The 23,804-nt window shown below is 32.3% G+C and overlaps 2 protein-coding genes across 4 annotated transcripts; one reads left to right on the top strand and one right to left on the bottom strand.

Moving 5' to 3' along the window:
* Positions 1–120: 120 nt before the first annotated feature.
* Positions 121–18,438, bottom strand: LOC123709222 (oxysterol-binding protein 1). 2 transcript variants are annotated; one of them, XM_045660348.1, is made up of 15 exons: positions 18,172–18,438; positions 17,488–17,676; positions 16,946–17,087; positions 16,716–16,841; positions 16,440–16,605; positions 13,992–14,113; positions 13,363–13,440; positions 12,556–12,666; positions 10,036–10,150; positions 8,962–9,148; positions 8,218–8,305; positions 6,875–7,048; positions 5,569–5,757; positions 4,942–5,084; positions 121–3,153 (listed from the first exon to the last, which is right to left on the bottom strand). In XM_045660348.1, the coding sequence occupies exons 1-15, from the start codon at positions 18,312–18,314 to the stop codon at positions 2,802–2,804; spliced, it is 2,325 nt and encodes a 774-aa protein (XP_045516304.1). In that variant the 5' UTR covers positions 18,315–18,438; the 3' UTR covers positions 121–2,801. The 2 variants fall into 2 exon arrangements, with proteins under 2 accessions (XP_045516304.1, XP_045516303.1); XM_045660347.1 differs by lacking the exon at positions 6,875–7,048 and adding an exon at positions 7,748–7,921 and having other exon boundaries at positions 18,172–18,436.
* Positions 18,439–18,959: 521 nt separating this feature from the next.
* LOC123709746 (apoptosis-inducing factor 3) lies at positions 18,960–23,286 on the top strand. Of its 2 annotated transcripts, none has more exons than XM_045661273.1 (4): positions 18,960–18,982; positions 19,290–19,388; positions 19,504–19,838; positions 21,335–23,286. In XM_045661273.1, exons 2-4 carry the CDS (start codon positions 19,319–19,321, stop codon positions 22,631–22,633), a joined length of 1,704 nt encoding a protein of 567 aa, XP_045517229.1. In that variant the 5' UTR covers positions 18,960–18,982; positions 19,290–19,318; the 3' UTR covers positions 22,634–23,286. The 2 variants fall into 2 exon arrangements, with proteins under 2 accessions (XP_045517229.1, XP_045517228.1); XM_045661272.1 differs by lacking the exon at positions 18,960–18,982 and adding an exon at positions 19,063–19,140.
* The last annotated feature ends 518 nt before the right edge of the window (positions 23,287–23,804 follow it).

Below are 23,804 nucleotides of genomic sequence, written 5' to 3'. Positions count from 1 at the left end.
TTAATTTGATAATAAATATGTGCGTAATTTATACATATTGATTGCTGCTGCTGCTTGCTTCGATAAGTTGAACGAGGGTGCGAATTCGACGCGGACTTGAATAAGAACAAAATATTTTAATATTATAGTTTATTTTTTATAACATGATACAGATGTTACGGCTTGTATTCAAACATCATTCTATTAATAAAAATATTAACAAATTATCTTACATCCACTTGAAAATGTACAATTTGTAATAGTTCTTACAAAATAATCTACATCACATACAAGTTGGTATCAAACCCACACAGGTAACGTGGATTTGATACTAACTCGCCTTGTTAACGGCGTTACTCCTATTTAAGGCATTGTACACGTAGTCTATGGAACAAGCTCAAACGTCCCGTCAAGAATGCGGAACCCGTTAACCTTAGTGTATTTGGACGCAACTACGCTTAGTTCTGGAATACACTTGCAGTTTCGCCATTATTTACACGGTACAAAAATTATTTTAAAAAATAATCCTTAGTGCGCTCATTTGGCTTTTGTGTTTGAAATTGGAAGCGGAAATATCAAGGATGTATTTTCGACGCTGACAAGGTTTAGTTTACAAAGTTTACAAAAAAGTACGTAAACTTAAATATTACTAGTATACACGGAAATTATATACATCCTTTATGAAGCACCTACTGTTATATAAAGTCGCTAGAATATTAAAAGGCTTATTTGAAAAAGGTTAATGTTTATAGTAAATTTATAAAAAAGCAAATACTATTATATTTACAGCGTAGTAATCCAAATGATCAACCAGATACTAAATTAACGAGTTTCGTTGTCTGTATAATTTATATTAAACATATAACTTTTATTCCACATTCCTATTGATTTAGGCCCAAAGGCGTACGTACACGTTTGAACTTAACCCTTTATTTTATAAAAAAATCTCAAAATTGAATACAAATATAGCAGTGAAACTGTATGCATCTTAAACAAACAATTTTAAATAATAAGTTATTTAAACAATAAAATATCTTACAATAATGAAAGTGAACAACAAAGAATATTATATTATGGAATGAGTAGTGAGAATTATAATGTTATGCTGTTTCTGAGACTCCAGTATCTTCCTTGAGAACAAGTTAATCAAAATTAAGAATTACTGTGCAAAACCACCACTTCCCAAAGAACCTTAGTTATACTTTATCGAGATATTTTTTGAACATTATTAAATGCAATTTCGTACTATGTATTACGTCCAGTTCAGCTATTTAAAAAAAACATCATCAAACATGAAATGTTTTGTGCTACAAAATAAATGTATGAGTTTATTAGATTTTTTTCGTGTTTAAACGTCAGTTGCTAAAGATTGTGTTTAATTTTTAAACAATGGAAAATCACACAAACAGAAAAACTGACTGGACCCATTGATTTGTAAATGAAACTAAAATTAAAAATTGTCATAAATTATTATAATCTTATTTTGTTACAATACATTTCCGAAAATTATTTATGGTTTTACAATTATATCTTATTTTTTAAAATTGGTGTAACGCCTCAAGCTACCACAGACAAGCTAATTATTTTATATAATATCGACTACCACCTTATCAGCCCTCGTTTGGAAGAAAGACTCGTTTGAGACGTTTAAGACAGAAGTAACACAAAGACATGTTAGGAAAATATAATTTGATAGAAATGTTTTTAATTTTGCCAAGTTTTTCCATATTCGATTATAAGTGTCAATATTCTGAACAGTGGTAATCAAAAGACTTGTGAGGGTTATTTTTGACATTCTAAAATGCAATACTTAGTTTCGATGGTAGTGATAGGAAAAAATTAAAAGTAGCATGTCTCCGGCAGCATTTTGAAGGCGCGTCATATTCTATGACTAGTAACCTCACGGCACAATGAGACTGCAGTTGTCAAACAAAACAAGTTTTCGACTTGTGTCAGTTTGCAGGAATAGACAAAACAGCAAATAAAAAACTCGTAACGCCAAACATTATAGTTGCTTAGTATTTTATGTCATATAAATATTCGCTATATATTTTATAGAAGAAGTAATACATTTGAAAATAGTTTTCCTGGTAATTTTAGGTTATAATATAGGTGTTTTCAAGTTAAATTTATTTTTATTTAACCTGTCAACCGAGCGGGACGTATAATTACATCAAACGTAAACAATAGCGTATACGGGTGTCCTACCCGCAATATTAATACATCCTTGTGTATGGCACGTTTCGTATTATCGTCGATACATGTTTCATTGTTTATGTTTTAATAGCGAATTCCTCGGTTAATAGGTTAAACAACTTAGCACTTTTAGTTACAATTTCTGTGCTTTTTTTACAATTCAGAGTTATATCAAACTTCTACACAATGTTTATATTTTTTTAATTCTTAGTAAAAACTTTTTCATTGTATGTCCGTATGTTTGTTCCGTTTACTTGTTGAACCACCCAAGTTCATGTTGTCCATACAAAATTGTTACATTGCTAAGGATCTACTTATTCGGGACACGAAACGTCTGATTACAAAACGTGGTCTAAAGATTAGTTACCATGGTAACCACAAACAAATACGAGCCAAATTTCTGCTCGCCCCGAATTTATAGTTTTATCAAAACGTCGGTCGCATTCTCTTAAGCATTTATTACTATTGATGTAGGAACTGTACAGTAACCATAACAACACGAATCTCACGTTCAAGACCGTACTGTCATGAAATTTGCGATCGATTACAGAATTCCCCAAATGGCAACTATAAAATTGACGTTACCTAACTGCGAATAGGTCTCACGGTGTCCGTCGGCGGGTTCGCTAGAAGATGTCGGCACAGGCGGACCAGTCCTGCTTCTGCTTGCACTCCCAGTACTTGTTGTTGTAGAGATGCCTCAAATGGGGCTGGCCGGGGGCCGCCTGCCTCGTGAACCACACGGGGGCCCTCGGCGGGGGCGGAGGGCTGCCCCGAGCAGCGGCGTCTTCCGCTGCGGCTTCCAGTTCGCGTCTCGCGGCCCTTTGCTTCTCCTCCAGCCTTAGCTTTTCGGCGTTCGCCTCGTCCCAAAGCCCTTCCTCCATGAGCCTCTGGTCCGGGCGACGGCGCGAGTCCGTGGGCGCTACGCCCGATTCCGCTTCGTTTAGTTGCGCCGCTAGGAGGGTGAAATTGTACCATCTGTGGGCCAAAAAAGATTTATTTATGCTTCACTATTAGAAGGAATGTCACACAAAATTTGAACAAATGTTTGGTACGTTTTTTTATAGTACGGGGGGCAAACGTGCAGGAAGCTCACCCGATGTTAAGTGATACCGGCCGCCCATGGACACTCAATGCCAGAGTACTCCCGAGTGTGTTGGCTTTTTAAAAATTGGTACGCTCTTTTCTTGAAGGACCCTAAGTCGAATTGGCTAGTAAAAGTCCTTTTGTGCACGGCCAGGGATCGAACCATCGACCTCAGGAACGACACGCAAAAGCCGCAACTGCTTAAAAACAATAGCAATTTTATTCAAAAAGGAGCAAATTACTTTTTCATATAGTCAAAATATATTTGAAAATTTATTACAACTAAAAGTAACAAACTTTGAATAATACAATATTATTTACCCAAAAACCAGTTTCTATGACATTTCTGGTTCTACCAGCAATTGTAATAATTTTTGTTAGAGTAAATTCATTTATTTACACTTCGTTACCATAATATACAAAACCATACATATAAAAAACAGAACAAAAGCAGGTTACGTATGTTATTAGGCAACGGGCGGTTAAATCTAAGTCACCTGCCCACATCATTTACAACTTAAACTACAGCGGGTGTGAAGCCTTTGTAAGTCATTCACTGCCTTGTTCCTACTAGTTTTATTATATATTTTGTCTTTCTTTCAAACTTTTCCAACTTGTATTGTAATTATTGTATAGACGGGGTATTTTTTCACGAATATGCAAGGGTGTGGCTGGTAGCATCAGCCAGCAATTATAGCTTGACTATACAATACTCGGCAATATTTAATGGCCGGTATATATCGCCGGAATACATATTTTAGGAATACAGTCGGCAAGGATGTAGCCACATATTTCATTAGTGTAGGTATAGGCATACCCCTTTAATAAGCGTGTAGAGGAAGGCCCTTTTAAGAAGCGTGTAGAAGCAGGCCCCTTTAAGAAGCGTGTATAGGCAGACCCCTTTAAGAAGCGTAAACCAAATGTTAGCAATTATCGCATACCTGAAGCCAAAATGAGCCCTCTAGTCTTTCCTACACTCATAAATTGTACACATACAACATTCTTGTTTGTCACTTAGATTTTAAACCGATAAATAAGCCAAGTTAGTTTTTTGCTAGGGTCGCAAGCCAACTACCTCTAATTGTATGTTGGTTATAAGCTCATGTTTAAAACAATTAAAGCCAGTTGACATCCAGCTTCAAAATGTTTCATTTAACATATCATATTCATTTGAACATATCTACAAGAACCGCCACCGAATTTAACTACTGTTAATATAGTATTGTCTTTTGTCAACATAGCTTTTACACATTGGAAGTAAACACCTTTTAACCGGATTGAAGATGTTTTCTTACCGTTAATATTTTATTTTCCGACTTTCGATTTGACTGACTTCTCTGCTATAAAATCTAATCATATTTGGATCCTTACGTCATAATTAATAATATTTTTTTTCACAAAAGCTTCGTACATAAACAAGTTATTTATTATTATAATTAAATAATTGGCTTTCTTCTATTGAGGAAAATGCTTGTTTGTGTGAGACTGATGCCAGCTAAATGTATAGTACCTGTGGTCATCAGGCCTCCACCAGTTTGGATCGACAGAATGTCTTAAATAGTAGAGATAATAAACAATTATTATTACAATAGGTAGCAACGTTAACAAAAAAAAAATTAATATGTATATTTAAATGCAGATGGCTTCGTAATAATAATCGAGTAATAAAAAATAACTGACTTGTCACAATCGTTGGGGGCCGGCACGCGTTCCCAGGCAAGCGTGAACTTGCCAGTCTTGCACACCGTGTTGTCTGCGGACGCGCTCGTCACGGCCGCCACTTCCACGCGAGTGTCCCAGTGACCTTGCAGCACGTATCGAGGCTGGAATATTCGTTGTTGTCAAGAATCAGTGGCGCTACCTTTTAGGTACCTGGAGCCACGAGGCCATCACTTCTTGTTTTATTTTTTACTGAAGATGCAGATTACAGAACTGATGTATGAGTACAATCACGATTCTTGTACGGGTTTTGCATAAGATGTAGATACATAAATCTTGTGTGCGTATTTTTGTACATAAACTCCTCAGGGGCTAGACCGATTTTGATGAAATATTTAGTGTTTGTATAAGTGGATGAGAAATGCGTTGATATTTAGAATTAGATATTTTTAATTTAAGACGAATGAACAGGACGTCTGTCGGGTCCGCTAGTAATCTATAAAAATTTACATTACAGCTAGAAACAATTCATTAAAAAAAACCATGATCCCTGATGATGGTCACGGACCAAAAACTAAAATACGCAATTTTGAATTACTGCATTGACATCTAAGTAAGAATGAAATACAATAAAAAATCTTCTCTCACCACTCCATTGGGATCCTTAACAACTCCAGTGACCTTCCGTTGTGTGTCCTTGCTAAAGTAGCCATAAGGCACATATTTGAGGTGGGCTACGTATCCAGCAGCGGGACCGGCTTCACCGACTATCTCCATATCCCCATGGTTATCCACCCAGAGCTTGCCCACTATAATGTTGTGCACTGTTGTCGTTACCTTACGAAAAAATACTAATTACATACAAACATATTTTTTTCATAACTAGTATGAATGTAATTACTAGTACAAATCTCCATCTTTCTACAAAATTAAGTCCTCCAAAAGACCTGTAGCTTGAGATCAAATTACTTTTGCCTACCAACGCCAAACGAATTAATGACAATAGTTACGTGGCAAAGCGTTACCTAATGTCATTCCCATACGAATACACGCTTATAAATTTTGATAACAGAAAATCAAAATAGCATTTATTCATATATAGGTAGGTACTTAACGTTTACTTGTGGACGTCATTAAAATATAATGGTTCTAAATTTAAATTTTAAAAGCTCTTATTCACGTCACTATTGTATAAAACACGTTTTAGTAGGTATAGAGATTATTTATTTCTTCTGTAAACGTAATTATCCTAATTCGCAAAAATACGTACATTCTAATTAGACCCCGTAATCTAACGCACAGTTTTTGCAGCAGCAAGTTAAAATAGTGATGTTGCCCATAAATTAGTCGATAAAACCTTGTTCATGTGTACTAATATTTTTATTATTATATAGGTTTCTTTGACATAAATCATATCTTTTGTCAATCATTCATTTTACCTGTCTAATATGTACAGTGAGAAAATTCTAAACCGCGGTCTGTGTCATGCATGGCCAATCTTTTGATAGTGATGAATATCGTCAAAGTTTGACTTCATATAATTTGGAGAAAATATTGTTAATTTATTATGAAACATATTACACTTACAGAAAATAAATAATAATAAAATATTTCACTTCTTATTTAATTAAATAATCACTATAGCAAGGCTCTGTTAAGTATGCATCAAATATTTGAATATGTTAGTGAGTGAGTAAATCAACGCAATTTCGATAATTAGAATTGATAAAAAACTATCAATTCTAATTATCGAAATTGCCCCATCACTATGCCGCCAAACTGAGCGTAGGTAACGTAGTTCGATTCTAATGAACAGGACAGCCAAATTGTCATCTAAATCCAGAAAATTCTACAAAACAGTACATACATTATGTATTACTAAAATAAAACAATATTAATATACCAATTTTTTTTAATATGACTACGAAATAACTATTGAGTTCATAACCCAAACCTTATGCCACCGGTACTGACTCCCTGAATTAGTGAAGAGTAGGAATATCTCATCGTTTGGAGATATCGTGATGAACTGACCACGGAACAGACTTGACACTGAAAAGTGCTGCCAGCATATCCATCCGCTTGCGCCTTCACAGTGAGAGGCACTGGTTGGCGGGTGATGCATCACCTGTTCACCTACCTTTTTTACTATGGGGTTTAATTCCTAGCCTACCTTTCTACGACATTAATTTCCTGGTTCCGGAAAAAAATAAATTGGGATACTCTTGTGTATGTTTGTGCAGTGTTGGCCTAGTGGCTACGGCGTGCGACTCTCATCTCTGAGGTCGTAGGTTCGATCCCCGGCTGTGCACCAATGGATTTTCTTTCTGTGTGTGCATTTAACATTCGCTCGAACGGTGAAGGTAAACATCGTGAGGAAACCGGCTTGCCTTAGACTCATAAAAGCGACGGCGTGCGTCAGGCACAGAAGGCTGATCACCTACTTGCCTATTCGATTTACAAATGATCATGAAACAGATACAGAAATCTGAGGCCCAGACCTAAAAAGGTTGTAGCGCCATTGATTCTTCTTTCATTCTTGTGTATGTTTTGTGTTAATTATTTTATCTAATTAATTTATAATTCGTCGGCAATGCATTTGCCTTCCGGCAAGTGTCCATGGGCGGTGGTATCACTTAACATCAGATGAGCCTTTTGCCCATATTTTTTTTAATTTGTTTTGGAGTACTTACTTACCAAATTTAGACTGTGAAGAAACGTGTCAAAATAGTTTTTAGATTATCACCTACGTCATTCCTCCCGCCTTTACCTACCTTTCAAACGCGCCTGCCTACTTGTAAATGTGAGTTGTCAATTGTCAAAGTACCTTCCGCCAAGAGTATTTGTTGCCGGAAGCGGGGAAGTACGCGTAGGCGCCGCCGAGCGGTATCACCTGCAGGTACTTGCCGCGAAACTTGCTCGTCATCGTGAACTCCTGCCAGCACTGCCAGCCGGACACGCCCTCGCAGAATTGGGCCACCATTGGCGGATGGTGCGACACCTAACCATATTTAATTTTAATTTTATTTTTAAATTTAGGAAATAATAAAATATATTGAATATTGAAACCGAATTGGAAATTGTTTCATAGGAAATCATTTAAACAAAAAAAATATTATTTTTTATTCATGTGAATTTATTAAGTGTCGACAACGTTTATTTATTTATATGCGTGGTTATGATTATGGTTAAGATTCTTAAGGTGAGTGAGCGATAAGGACGTCGGAAAGGCAGGAGGAAGGTTGGGTTTTGGAAAATTATTATATTTAATTTAATAAATAAACAACAGCGACTTGCCTGTTCCGATATAACTCTCCATCCGAGATCAGACATTCTGTCACATTCATATGTCTCACCTAGCAGCGGGTTGAAGGGCTTTGTCGTTCTGTAATAAAAATTATTACACACTAAACAAAGGCAATAATTGCGAATATTTCTACACTTAACTCATATAAAAAAAAACATTTTAAAATAGATATAAAATAGCTTCATGTGACTTTAGACCTATAAAACAGTTACACACGTACATTCATAATCTAATGCATTTTTAAGTTTAAGTTTAGAATATCCGACTTTGTAATATAAAAATACAATACATACAATAACTGTAATACTCAACAGGTATTTAAAAATTCTTGTTTTCAAGTATGTAATGATTTTTTTTTCAGTCTAAGAATTTTTAGCTTGATTATGATAAGTTATATCAAATTTAAACAAAAATATTAGCGGAGATATCGTCTTATGTCATATACAATAATATATAATACCGTACACAATTTTTTATCATCAATTGTTTCCACAGCGCACGCGATGACTTTTTATTCACACTTTGTTTTATATTATTGCATATTTGTTAGGAATCTCTATTTTGTTTTTAAATGTAATATAGCTTATGTCAGTCAGTAAATATGCAGCTTTCTAATGAAATATTTTTTGTAATCAGTACAGTAGATTTCGTATGAAAACATTACAAACATACATAAAAAAACACAAATGTTTCCTCTTTAAAATATTAGTATGGATAGAACTTAGATAATATACCTGTTAGCTGTAGTAGCATAAGAAGACACCGTAAAAGCAGCCACATAGGCCAACTGTTGAGCAGGATCTGAGAAAGTAGCTGCCTGATCCAGAATATACGAGTACTCATAATCCTCCGTTAATCGCTGAAGCATTGAGAGTGGCTCGCTGAAGTTAACCGGAATAGGAATTTTTGATAGCTCCTTACCTAAACAGTAGTTATGGGAACGTCTTAATCAAATCAAAGAATTGCGTTACTCGAAAAAACTACTTTTTTTTTCTGCGTTCGGAAAGACAGTCTACTTGCCAAATGAAAGCGATCACTACAGACGATATAAATATAAGACCGTGGTTCGCGTTAAATATTTATAAAATAAATCTAATTTAAAGTTCTTCTACGCTTCTAGATTATGCTTCGAATCCTTAAGCAGTGAGGTGTGATGGCTGGTGCCTTTAGGTAGTTTATACAATCATACTTTTCTATAATTTCATTTGGTCTTAATACATATTGTCGAAGTCGCAGGTTTGATCGTGAATGAGTTACGCCCTCAAAGTGCTTGACACCTATTAATCAATAAACCGCTCAAAAAATAAACAAGTTTTGATTACAATTTTAAGTAAATTCTCGACTCGACTTTAGTTTTAAACACAAGTTTTTCTACCTTGTAACATTTTAGATTGGGCCTTGGATAATTGTTTTCAAGACGGCTTCAAATACAAAGTGCAAATGTTTTCATTAGCAGTTGTGAGTCAACGTGTCGAATCGGTACTAATACGATAACATAGGTTGCTATGAATATTCATTTTGGCAAGGTTAATATTAATAAAAAAAATATTTTGCGGTCAACAGAAATAAAGAAATACATATTAAATGCTTAGAATTTTATATTTACTGTCAGTTCCCAAATCAAAGGCATAGAACGGACAATGTATCGGTTACTTTTACATTTTACATAGGAGAGGCTTATTTATTTTTTCAAACCTAATTTGCACTTAATTCAACGTCATAAGAATGATTCAATGATTAAAAGAAGAATCCTAATTTCCCCTAAATAAACTGGCGAAGTTTGTGTACGAGTAGTTCTTGCTACTTACCTATACAATTCTTCATAATAGACCACAAGCTAAGGGGATAGTTGGGTTTATCAGGCACTCGAGTTCGACGCGGCCTTCCCTCAATCACACTATCTGTTGCTTGAGATACATGAGGCTGAAAAAAATAACAAAATATATATATGAGAAAGAGATTTTTCTTTCTATGTGAAGAATTAACACTCGATGTAAGAAAACATCGCGAGGAAAACGACGTGTTTTGATCCCAAAAAGTCATCTCTATAACTTTTAATGTATCTAACAATATTGTGAACTTACAAATGACCATGTATTATTTAACGGTAGATTAAAATCGTTATACGTTGTTTTTGAAATCTTAACATAATTATTCTAGAGACGTTTCTATGACCCTAACTTATCACACTTGTAAAAGCTTCATAACATCTTTGGCAATACGGTAAAAGCACAAAACGTGTTAAGAGTCAAAATTTTAACTATATTTTTTTTAGATTTTCCTTCGTAGCAAGCACATTGTGTACCATAAATAACCGCAAAGAAGTCATAAATTATAAATAGATCGGCTTTCAAAATATTATCTCAAATAGACCACTCATAATACCCGATCAGGATTTACAATTGTACGTTATCAAGAGGAAGTTACAGTCCTTAGTCACTAGTTTATGATAAGCAAGTTCTGCATATTGTTAAAAACTGAATACTACTCTACTATAAGCCCTAAATTAACTAGATTTTCTAATTATTAAATAAGTATTTACTAAATAGAGCAGTAAAAAAAACACTTTTTAAACGTGTTGCTTCTAAACTATTACGTAATTGTATAATAGGAAAAATGTATTCTGGAAATACCGACACAGTCATAGAGTTACTAAGTCAGTGTTTAACCTAGTTGCATCGCCTCACTAATGCAAAGAACACACGGTCAGCATAAATACAACTGCAAAGTTTTTTGCTGGTCATATGTTTTTTGTTTGCTGTCAAGTTATATGTTGGTTTGTATTAAAATAAGAATAAAGAAAATAAATGTATTACGTTTCTTTTTTATTAATTATTTATTATACATTATAATTAGCGGGCGAACCTCATCTTTAAGGTCGTTCCAATCGCGGCCAATTTTCCTTGTATTTTAATGCCTTCTGTGTGCAAATATCGTGAGCCCACCTGCATATTTGAAACCCAAATAGTGATGACATATGTCAGACACAAAAACGTTTTTATTGAAACCTTCTTAAACATATATTTTACTTTTTGGTAAATAAACATCGATCAAAGACTTTTATAGTTGTTTGTATAATATAACATAAGCGTAATATTATGAGGTAGTTTTGTCAAATACACAACACACGTACGGAACACATCATAATAATGTTTTACATTTTTGAAATACCACATAATAATCTTGCCTTTATTTTTTTTTCAACCATATTATGGACTTTTACCATTTACTTTGACCTTTATGTATCATTAATTACAATTTTGACATTGACATGACAAGGTATAGCCTATAGCAACACAAGTTAAAAGTCGCTAAATGAAGTATGTAGACTCAAGTGATTTAAATTACACGCCTCAATATCAGGGTGAAGGTCAACTCAATCAATAACGACCAATTTCATTTAATCACCTACTATTTAGTGTCATGGAGTCGAAATTGTTAAAATAACAAGTTTTAAAATATATGAAATAATATACAAGGTCAAAAACGCTAGACCGCGCTTAGTAGAGGAATATTGTTTAACATTTGTTGTAAAAACTGATTGTAAAACGTTTTCGGTTGAACTTTGAAAATTGGTTAGACAATTATCTCGTATTTACGCCAGTAGGTATTCATTTAAATAAAAATCTGCATTCTAATATCGACTCTTTCGGCATAAAACTTTTTATAAAATTATTCTTCATTTAAATTATTAACTATTAACATTTAGCTTTAAAATATTAATTTTACACATTTTAAACATTTAATGCAAGTGAATACTTTGGGAGTGTCTATTAAACAATAACCAAAATTATTAACGTTAAGAATATTTTTTTAAATAATATTGACCTCTAATTTCCATACGTTGTCATGAATTTAAGGTTGCTTACTTTTTTACACTTTTCTATTTATTGTAATTTAAATAACAGACATGTTAAATATTTTCGACGTTCACAATAATTAGACACGGTTAATAAGTGTATCATTGCTAAAAATATTTTGTAAGATCCGAGCCATGACGATATCATGTATGTTTACTCTCAGGTTAAACGTCAAGACTTGACAGTGTGTCTCGTATCGTAATCAAATTTAATAGGCATACGTGAATTTTTTTAATAGCACAAGTGCTAGAGGCTTACCTGATGTTAAGTGATACTGCTGGCCATAGACATTCTTAATTCCGAGGGCTCGCGAGTATGTTTGCGGCTAAACTGTATCTACAGTATACTACAGTATAGTAAATTTCGCACGATAATTTCAGCAATTCCAATATTTAAATATAAGAGACAACGTGTATTCAAAACTGACTATTGCTAAATGCTAATATACGGACACAGATTCAAACTCACCCATATCTTGATATCCATCTCCTTATTATCTGGCTCTTTGAGACTAAGTGCGGCGGCTTCCGCACCCCCCATTGCACTCTCTGCTCGTTCTTTATCTTCTACGAATATTACCTACAACACATTTTCCATATTAAAAAAGATAAAAATGAAACCATTAATGTCGGTCTAGGTAAAATCGTGATAAAACATCTATATTCAGAAGTACTAGTCTATCAGAACTCAATTTTTTTCAATTTTATACAAAAGTCATATTTAATCATAAATCAAATTATAATTTTACATGGCTTCGCCGTGACTCAAGTATTGTATATTATGGTATACAATTACCTTCTAAAAAGCGCTGAAAATGGGCACACATACCGTTCCTATTTAACAAAAACGGCCAAATCGCACTTGAAACTCGAGTATAGTATGTAAATAATGTTATAAATTTTCGCCTTATATCCAGAAGTTACCATACCTTACTTATACCATAGCAAACTTTCTCGATATAATTGATTAAAGAATCAAAATAATTTTCAACACCTCTAACACTTGTATCTTACGGTGAATAAATTAATGATAATGCTAAGAGTATATAATAGTCATTAAGTCTTAACATATTTTAAACGATAAAATCGATTACTTAACTGCTAATGTTGTTGTCTTTGTATTGAAAATTAGTTTATATATATAATATTCACAAGTAACACCCGTTTGTATAATGGAGACACTGGCATTACACCCAGACTCGAAGATGTGTGATAGACATAGATGTATGAGCAACTACTAGCCTATCAATAAATTTTAAAGAAAATGTTCACTTACTTGTTGTGTTTCCGTTACAGTCTCTGCCTCTGATTCGTCAGAGCTTTCTCCGCTTTTTACTTTGTTTTTTCTATTTACCTACAAAGCAAAATTAATGAATACTCTTATAATATATAATAAGTAGGTAATTGAGTCATGTATGAAAATTGAGATCCGAGTAAAAAAAAAGTTTCTAATGTATTTAATAGTAAATATAAATATTTCTTGGAAAATCAAGAGCATGACCCGTCACAAGGATTTAAAAGAACCACCTTGATGCTGTGTATTGTGATAAATTTTTCTTCATAACACAGTATTGGTGCCAGTAATTAAACTTAAAAATATCCAACATACAAAATGTGTAGTCGCAAGAAAGGAATTTTTAATAAAAAAACCAAATTATGGTGTGATTTAAAAAAAAACAAGCGGTTTTCTTTGCCTTGTAAAATATGTTTATAAATTAAAACTATAAAATTAATGAGACAGTATTTTTTAGATTTGTCATTGAAATCCAAATATATCTATTTTTTTAAGAATTGATTCATAATTAATAAAAACCAAATACTTAAATAATAGTGTACAATTAAAATATGTACACAATTACCTTAAACCATTATAAGTTTATTTAAATTATAATGTATAAAACTTACAGGCACTTTGATTACAAAAGAGTTTTTGTCCTCCATTCCTGAGGAAGTTCCTTCTTCAACTGCATCAAAAAATTCATGTTCCTCATCTTCTGTGTCGTTGTTGGGGCCAGAACCATTGCCACCTACAAAGAGGATAGTTATTACCTATATATAATTCACACACAATAAAATTGCTCCATACATTATATATATAGCAATATTTTAATTAGATTAGTCCCTCTTTTAAAGACTGGTTCAACCTATATATGTAGTTTTACCAAACAATTGATATACAGAGTGCAAGTAACAACAAGTTTTAGTCAGATTTACAATAGTCTAATTCATTTTTATAGGAACTTCCAATTAACCTAACAATAATATGCACATTTTAAAGCAGCATAATTAAGATATATTGATATTTTATCAAAAAATATAATTTATTTTTGAAAATCACTACTACTTCACTATATCATCACAACTGTGATGATATTTATCAAGTATAAATGCACAGTGCACAACAGCTTAATTGCAGTAATGCACCATACTAAATTAGTTTAAGTAACACCTAATATTTTTCAATAGGAAAAAAATATTCATAAACAAAAGCAGAACTCACAAGTTTAATATGACAAAGCGTGTAAAAATGACCATGGATAGAAGCTGTATGTATGAAGCCTACAACTGGTAGATACATTCGCAAATTTATTTATGGATTCTATTTCTTTTGAAGCAATTAGGGCAGGGCAGGTAGGATCAGCCTTCTGTGCATTTAATTACTCCAGTTAAAACAAACAACGAAAGTCTCACTGAACTACATTGATCAAAAGTAACATTGATTAAATATTTTTAAACTCTTTAACTACACAAACTAAACTAATTTTAAATAAAAATATCAATTAATCAAAATTTTATTATCTAACAAAAATAGTATTTTATGTGAAATAAATAATATATAAATATATATATATATATTCACTTTAAAATTAGAGTTCAAGAATCCAGAACTAGGACAAACTATGACTTGCATGTATCAAAATCCAATATTTTTTTACATACAGTCACCCTCAATACTATGTTACTTAAATATACTTCTTAATATCATAACTAAGCAATTTTGATTTCCATATTAAGCTTTGCTGGACAATAGAAAGTACTTTCTATAATACAACTATGACCTGTAATTGCTTATGGCATTGATAAAATTTAACACTTCCTGCTTGCACCTTTATGAAACCCATTACTTTTTACAAGCTACTTACTGTACAATTTTTTGTATTACCTACTAAAAATATAACTAATATTTTTAAAATCTAGGTACATCACTTTGTGTGTTCCTATTAGGACGAATTAAATTCATAATATATTCTAAACAGGTCCAAATTGCACTTGTCATTTCCTTTCAAATAGAATGGAGCCTAAAATAATAAACAAAGCTACTTAATGCCATTGACTTTGGAAATTAATAGTGACAGTGTGATCATGAGAAGATTTTGCTTTTAGCCCTGTGCATTTACTATAAGCACTTCACAATAAGCATGCACATTGCTCATGAAATTGCAATGTGATGAGACACTCAGCACCGCTTGTTATTATCATATTCACTTACCACCCATGACGAGGTCTTAGCTGAATTATTTACGCATAACAAAATGTAAGGATATATATTTTCAAATAAAAGCCACTAAATACACACCAACAATAACACAGACACTTAAAAATTCAGAGGCACGCTAATATTGGGCAGACAATAATTAGATAAACGAATTTGCACCAATTACTGCAAGATATTACTTTATTTCAAATAACACAACCTTGATATCTGAAAGCCGAGAAATCCAAGATTTGCACTACATACAGAACTCCATTACGATCGATTTACCTACCAAAACAAGTGCTAAGAATGTTTCTTTTCATTCATTTTTTTAGATACTATAAATACTTTACAATTTTATTAATAGATTTTAGAAATATTTTTATAAAATATAGAAACAAAGGTAATTTTGTAAGTAGCCCAATATATAAATTCAGATTTTCTTCGATCCGTCACCAAACGTGAAATGTCACGCGTCAAATGACAATTCAATTTCAATCGTCATTCATTAATCGTTCATCACTTCAGAGTCATGATTGTTATAATATCTTAATACAACTCTTTCCAAACACTTTTAGTATTAAAGTAAAAAAAAACAGAATATACTAGTGAAACTATCGCTTGAAGTCTTGACTAACAAATCATATGGCTCAATTAACCTATATGGCTCAAACAACTCTGTGACCTAAGTTACATACATTGGATTAAAAAAATGGCACCTCTTTGCTTATACAAGATACTAAGGTACCTTCCATTTACAACACTTTGTTCTAAAATAATATTCATTGTATAAATAATTATTATAATATTATAGCAATACATTTTGTATGTATTTTATAAGAGCTTCATTGGTACTCAGTTGTATAATCTTATATTACCTGCTGCATGAGGAGTACTTCTAGCTGTCTTCTCCAAAGAGTCATGCTGTCTTGCAAGCTGTTCCACAATCTCTTGTAGACGCAACTTCTGTTCACGTTCGTGTTGTAAGGCACGACTCATGCGCGCGCTAGATGTTGCGGCAGCGCTCATGAACTCTGAGCATGCCTATATAGGTATGTAATTCTATTAATATTTGGTCCTATTATAAGCTAAATGTAAAAATAAATAGATGGCTTTAATGTAGGTAGTACAAAAATTATTCAATGCCAACTTACATTCATCATAGCATTGCAGGAAATTCTAAATAGTGTAGCTCTTTCTGAAACCTGTTTTGCTGTGTCTGATGGTGGTATTTCAAGATCCACTAAAGACCTCTGTAGTGCCGTACCATGTCTAGTTACCTGTTAAAAGATTGTACATTTACATTATTAAAATTTAAAAAATAATCTTAATAGGCACATTCACACAACACACAAATTCATGTAAATGAAATAAATAATCTCACCAATTCGGAGCATGTGCGTAGATCATGAAATCTTGCATTTAGTTCCCTAGCAATACCCCCTGCATCTTCACTTTCTCCCTCTGTTTGTGGCACTGGCCCAGAATTTATCTGATCGTCATCATCATCAGATTCTTGTGCGCGACTGAAAAGTATTACAGTAACTAGTTTTATGATAAAAGATACTAAGCACTATAGCATGCCTGCTTTAATTACAAGTGCCAACACAGTTGGCGCCATTAGAGAGACTTTTGGCATGCATTAAGACTGCCAATAGAATTATAGATTTGTGTGTTATTTGTTAATATTACTATACTTCTATTACTATTACTATACTTCTATTACTATTACTATACTTCTATTTATCATTAATTGTTCTTGATTCTTTTTTGTTTTTTCTATTTATGTTGTACAACTGTTAATTAGGATTAAATGCAGAAACCTTTGTTTGTACCATTATGCAACTTTAATTTTTTTTATAAAGTGTATATTTTTCTTTAAATGTAGCATGTATGAATGTAGTATGTTATGAAGTAAACACTCACATAGCTTTAGCTTTGGCAAGTTCAAGAGCTGTGACCCAGCTTTGCCGTTCCACTTCATCATGAGCACGAATATGAAATGTCTGAGTTCCACCATTACTGATTACAAAAGTACAAGAGTCAGCTGTATGAATCAGAGCTCCAAGAAGTGATATTGTTCCTCGGCATGTATGTACCATCTCTGCTTGATTTCTGCAAATAAAGTGTTGTACTTTACCAAGAATACCATTCATATATTTAGCCATTACATATATACATACACTGTACCATATAAATGGATTTGGCCCTAAATAATATTTATATATACCTATATAAATTATTTTCTGAAAATCATATTAAAACAGTTTCAAGATTTGGTCAAGGTTGTGCTTTAATATGCAAATACTTGTATTAATAACTTATAAACAGAGTCAACAAGTGGTAAATTCACAATAAATTTTTCTGTATTAATTTCTATTTCAAATAAAATTTTGTATTGTTTGTGTGACGCTGGTCGAATCACATTTCCTAAAAAATATATGTTAAACATACAAAATAATACCGAAACAGTTTAAAAGAAGAATTACTTGCATTGCCCAATAAACCGGTCTATGTATATAATATGTCGCGTATTTATATAACAGTATCTAATAAGTTATTACAGACAAATTAACACAGTCTGATGTAAGATAATAGTGTAGTATGTACCTGTAGTATGATAATAGTCCGTTTGACAACACGAACCATCTTCGTTGGTATCCCTTGAGATAGTTCGTCCATTTAAACAACCAGCCCTTTTTTTCTGGATCTCCTGGTAAAGGTTGTCCTTTAGCTACGATAACTTCAGACATTTTAACAAGTATTTTGGGACTTTAAATAAATAAAAATCATCACATCGCTCAAGCCACGTTCATGACGACCAAATTTCAATTTTTTATTTAGTGATTAGAAAATCATCATTCATCAGTCACCACAGTACTAAGTAGCACGTTGACATGTACAACATAGACACATTGGAGTTTAATAGAATCTCTATACTATGTATTAAATACCGCACAGATTGCAAATGACTATTAGCAGACTTTACGGATCACGTTCTTTCTGGAAAAGAAATTGATTGAAGTAAACAGGACAAACAATATTATGATTGATCGCTTAGTTTTGTTACTGAGTCATTACGAAAGTATATCTAGTTGTATCTTTTCGTTACCAGACCATCAAATTTTCAACAAAGCTGTCCAGTCTATGTTCTTACTCCTATTTTTAAGTCAACTTAAATATGAGGGTATGATTTACCCTAAATCCGTAAAGAATAACCTAGTTCTTCGTCTTAATGCGAAACCGACAACCCTCTCATACCGGTATGGTAACAATCATCGCTCATTCAAAAAACTTAGTCTAAGTTTATTGATTAGTCAAAATAGTAATATTTACTAGACTAAATTAGAATAAATATGTAAGACAAAGTTACATAAAATTGTGCCTGTTCTAAACGCTTGCTTTTTCTTGGCTCCGGCAGGTAAATAACTATAATAATAATTAACTGCCATCAACTGGCAGAACATTGTACAATCAACTTTGATTCAGTCGTAATGTTCTGTCAATTGTCAAATAATGCAATAATGTTTATCAATAGATGTCGCAGTACAACTATAACCGCTTTGCGTTTTACTCAAGGTAAAGTGATCCTTTCGCTCCAGTTCCTTCATATAGTCAATACGAAATATCTATAGTGCCATTTAAAAGTTTATTACAACTATACCTATTTATAACAAATAAATTTTAAATATTTATAACCTAAACACCAAGTAACTAATTTATTTCAGGTTTAGTGGTAAACCGACAACTAAGGAAAATGGGTAATTCTGAATCGAGATCGTATTCTCCAAATCAACAATGTTCCTCATCTAAAAATGATCCACGACGTGAGTTTTCTTACATGCAATTTTATTTTTATACCGATCTGAAGGTAGACAAATTTTAACTCGAAGATCATCGGTTTTGTACATTTTACAAGAATTAAAATGTTTGGTCTTGCAGATGGTACCATATCGCGCACTGACTCGCAAGTTGAGTATGTGGAGGCGATAGTATGCCAATCAACAGATTTGAAGGAAAATGAAATGAAAGTGTTTGACATAGCTGACCATGGTAAAGTACTGCTTGTTAAACAAAAAGGAGAATTTAGTGCAGTAGGTCCTAAGTGTACCCACTATGGTGCTCCATTAAATACTGGAGCCCTTGGTGATGGAAGAGTAAGATGTCCCTGGCATGGTGCATGTTTCAATTTGAAAACTGGCGATATAGAAGATTTCCCTGGATTTGATTCACTACCTTGTCATCAAGTTACTGTTACAGATAAAGGAGATGTAAAGGTTTGTTATAAAAAGTTTATTTAAAAAAAATATGCAGTGGTGGTAAATATTCCTTAAGAGATAACCATCTAAGTAATAGTCTTCTTGTAAAATCAGTCATCAACCAAGATTTATGGTTTAATGTCATTAAATTGGCCAAAATTTTGAAGTGTGATATGCAATATTGGCTGGTTTTGATTAACCTAAATTCTATCCTTCATTTTTAAAATAAAATAAGTTTTTTCTGATGAGAACAAATGATGATTTGTGAATGAAACATACATTCATTATAATTAGATATTTGTGGCTTAGTTAATTTAATTTTGAATACATATAAATTTATTAATAAATTAATACAGTGTGCATAACATCTATGATGTCATTTCATTCCAATATAAAGGCCTTTTGTAATGAGTCACACTATAATATAAGTTGATGATTTCAATAATAATTACACCAAGCACCACACCTAAACTTGTTTAAGAATTACTACTTTATTTGCTTTAAAAGAAGTTTTAAGTAAGATTAAAACATTTTATAAATTAAAGCATATTATAATTTAATAAAAAAATGTGTATAGCTTAACATTAAAAATTTCACCTTTTTAATATTATATGATCAATTAACAATACTTTTTGCTCTAAACTTTTTTTTAAATACTCACTTGATATATGAAAAGTTTCAAACATTTTTATTTATTTAAATAATGATTAATAAGATGATGAACATTTTATATGCCATTAAATTGTAAATTCTGATATTTTTTAATGCTGATAGGAATTTCTCCATATTAAAATAATATGGGCATTTGTCAGTTGCTAAAAAAAACCTGTAACTACAAAACATTTAACATGAATTATTTTATTGGTACAATCTAAAACTTAAAAACTTATAAAGTTAAGTTATAGTGTGCATTATCTTACTTCCTGACCACTCCTAATTTATTGTCGTTTATATTATTTACAAAATATAACTTTAAACAAACCACATAATGATATTTGGTTTGTTTTTTGTCTAGTATTATGGGGATTAAATGACAGAGCATGTTATGTGTGTAATGACAAATTGCTTGAAGTTAAATCATAAATATTGACAAATAAAATGATGATAGATCTTATCAGCGTGTAGAAGTTGCATAGTAGTGGAAATAGTATTTAACTGGCTGTTACATAAACCAATTTTCCTTTGAATTAATAACCTTAGTTCTGAGGTCACTTTAAATGACCTTCCTTTTTCATAAGTAACAAGGCCATCAAGTAACTATAAAACTATTAATATTGGGCAATGCTCATTACTAATTCAACTTCTAATTTGCTAAAATATAATAATCACATTTCATATACACAGCTATTAAATGCAAATAAAATTATAATTTTATTTTCTACCAACATGATCTTGTAAAATAAAGATAAAAAAAAATGTTGATGTTTTTGTTCATTCCCATAGCAATGAAACCACTATAATTGCATAAAATCATAATAAATAGATTTTCAGAATTATTTTAAATTACATTACAGGTACGAGCAAAATTAGCAGATCTAAAATCCAACAAACGAGTGAAGGATATAGTAATAGCATCACCATGCGATAATAGTACAGTTGTTGTTGTGGGTGGTGGTCCATCTGGCGCCACTTGTGTTGAAACACTAAGAAGTGAAGGTTTTAAGGGCCGTATCACCCTTGTCTGCAAAGAAAAATACCTCCCATATGATAGGGTCAAAGTTTCAAAGATTGGCACTGCTACAGATATTGAGAAACTACAGGCAAGAAATCAACAGTACTACGAAGAAGCCAATATTGAAGTCCTCAAGGGAGTAGAAGCTATGAAAGTTAACACGGAAGAAAGAATAGTTGAGCTCAGCGACGGAAATAAACTTACCTACAGTGCTCTGTATTTAGCGACTGGCTCTAAACCACGAGTTCCTGTCATTCCTGGCATTGAGTTAAGCAATATATTCACGGTCCGTAATTTCGACGATGCTATGAACATTCTCAATCAATTGGGCTCAGATAAAGAGAAAGATGTTGTGGTACTGGGATTAAGTTTCATAGGTTTAGAAGTCGCCTCCTCTTGCGTTTCCAAGGCCAAGTCAATGACTGTTATTGGTAAGGATACAGCACCACTAGGTCAAATATTTGGTACAGACATAGGGAAAAGCTTGCAAACTCTATTCGAAAATAATAATGTAAAGTTTCATTTTCAAACGACAGTTGTGAAATGTAATGGCGAAAATGGAGTTTTGAAATCTGTAGAACTTGAGAATGGGGAAATATTACCCGCAGATATGTTGGTTTTGGGAATAGGCACAACATATTACACCGATTTTATTAAGGATAGTGGAATTAACTTATTACCCAATGGAGCTGTCATTGTCAATGATAAACTTGAAACTAACATTAAAAATGTTTATGCAGGCGGCGATATAGCTCACGCTCCCGTTTTCGCCAATAATAATGATCACATGTCCATTGGGCATATTGGTTTGTCTCAATACCATGGTCTAGTGGCTGCCAAAAACATATTAAAAAGGGAAACACCTTTGCATACTGTTCCCTATTTCTGGACAATGCTTTTTGGAAAATCAATTAGATATGCTGGATGTGGAAGGCCAGCAAGTTCTTTAATAGAAGGCAATGTTGCAGAGCTTAAATTTGTAATATTCTTTTTTGATAAGTCTGATAAGGTGATATCTGTTGCGTCTTGCATGAGGGATCCAGTAGTGTCGCAATTTGCCGAATTACTTCATCAAGGTAAATCTATTTACAAGAAAGACCTTGAAAGTGATTTCTTTGCTTGGACCACAACTATAAACTAGTAACTTTTAAGATATAATAGTTATTAAAACATGTCAGTATTGCTTAACCAATTTCTGAAGAATATATTTTTTACTATAAATGCTTATGTTGGTTGGTTTAAGATTGAACTGAGTACTTGAAAATCATAGATCTGTGTCCTGCAATAGACATTATATTAATAAACAAAAATAAAACATTATTAATGTTAATAATTTAACTGTATACTTTGTATAGTACAAAATATATATTTTATAAGAAAATTGTTATTTTTAAACACGATCTGTGATTTATGAAATACTGCTCTTGTGCAAACTACAAAATTATAAAAATTTTGTACTTAGCACAAAATGTATGTGCTGTGTAAGAAAAACATAATTTATATTTTGGTTATTACTAATTAAAGGTTCTTTAGACCTTAGTTTCAGTTGTAAAAGTTACTTTATATTGTATTAGTTGAATATTTGGTTTATAAAGAGTTAAAGGCGCTATGATCATGTAAACATTAACTTTTGGCACTAACTTAAAACAAGTCTATGTTAAACCATTTCTTGGATTTATTTCCTTGAAAAAGTAAAACATGTGCTAAAAGCTTTGATGTAAATCTAAAGAAGTTGCTATTTCATACTTAATATGTTTATTACTAGTAAAAATTAAATGATATACGTATTTGTTTTATAAGCTTCACACTTTTGAAAAACCTTATGAAATAGTATACAGCAATATTTGTAAAATTAATTTATCATGGTATCAAGATATCTACCTAGCAATCTTGTAATTGATATTAATAGGATAAAACAGTTGCAGGCATTTGTTTTTCTTGACAAAATATAAACAGTATAGTACATAGAACAAGTTTATTTGCCATAACTATAAATCTAATACCTCAGTTATGTATATGTATTATGTATAAAATACATCCATTTGTATTTTAAGTTACCTAAACATTAATCTAGAACATCACATTTTAAAAGACTAATCCCAAGATTCTTTAACCCTCAGATGACTTAACCTCTCATATAGGGTAACATCATTTTTAAACATTCTCCTTGTTGAGTCAACAAGCCTTTCCTTCCTTGCATCTTGTTTGCCTAAAGCCTTTGAATGACCAGCACTTTCATCCTGAAATCAGTAAACATTTATAAAAAAAACACCATGCATTAAGATAGATGTTAATACTAAGGGTGTTTAAAG

The sequence above is a fragment of the Pieris brassicae genome, chromosome 5, assembly GCF_905147105.1.
Source record: "Pieris brassicae chromosome 5, ilPieBrab1.1, whole genome shotgun sequence".
Classification (NCBI taxonomy): Eukaryota; Metazoa; Arthropoda; class Insecta; order Lepidoptera; family Pieridae; genus Pieris; species Pieris brassicae.
The sequence above is the reverse complement of the archived record's forward strand: the minus strand, read 5'-3'. Positions and strand labels throughout refer to the sequence as shown.

Bases quoted from the DNA above. Each gene is read 5' to 3' on its own strand.
- LOC123709222 (XM_045660348.1), bottom strand. From the start codon at position 18,314: ATGTCTGAAGTTATCGTAGCTAAAGGACAACCTTTACCAGGAGATCCA. The intron at 16,606-16,715 runs GTAAGTTGGCAT...ATACCTATATAG, and splicing joins CCTGCAATGCTATGATGAAT to GCATGCTCAGAGTTCATGAG. The intron at 12,667-13,362 runs GTAAGTGAACAT...AATGTGTTGTAG, and splicing joins CTGTAACGGAAACACAACAA to GTAATATTCGTAGAAGATAA.
- LOC123709746 (XM_045661272.1), top strand. From the start codon at position 19,086: ATGTTTATCAATAGATGTCGCAGTACAACTATAACCGCTTTGCGTTTT. The intron at 19,389-19,503 runs GTGAGTTTTCTT...TTGGTCTTGCAG, and splicing joins ATCTAAAAATGATCCACGAC to ATGGTACCATATCGCGCACT. The intron at 19,839-21,334 runs GTTTGTTATAAA...ATTACATTACAG, and splicing joins CAGATAAAGGAGATGTAAAG to GTACGAGCAAAATTAGCAGA.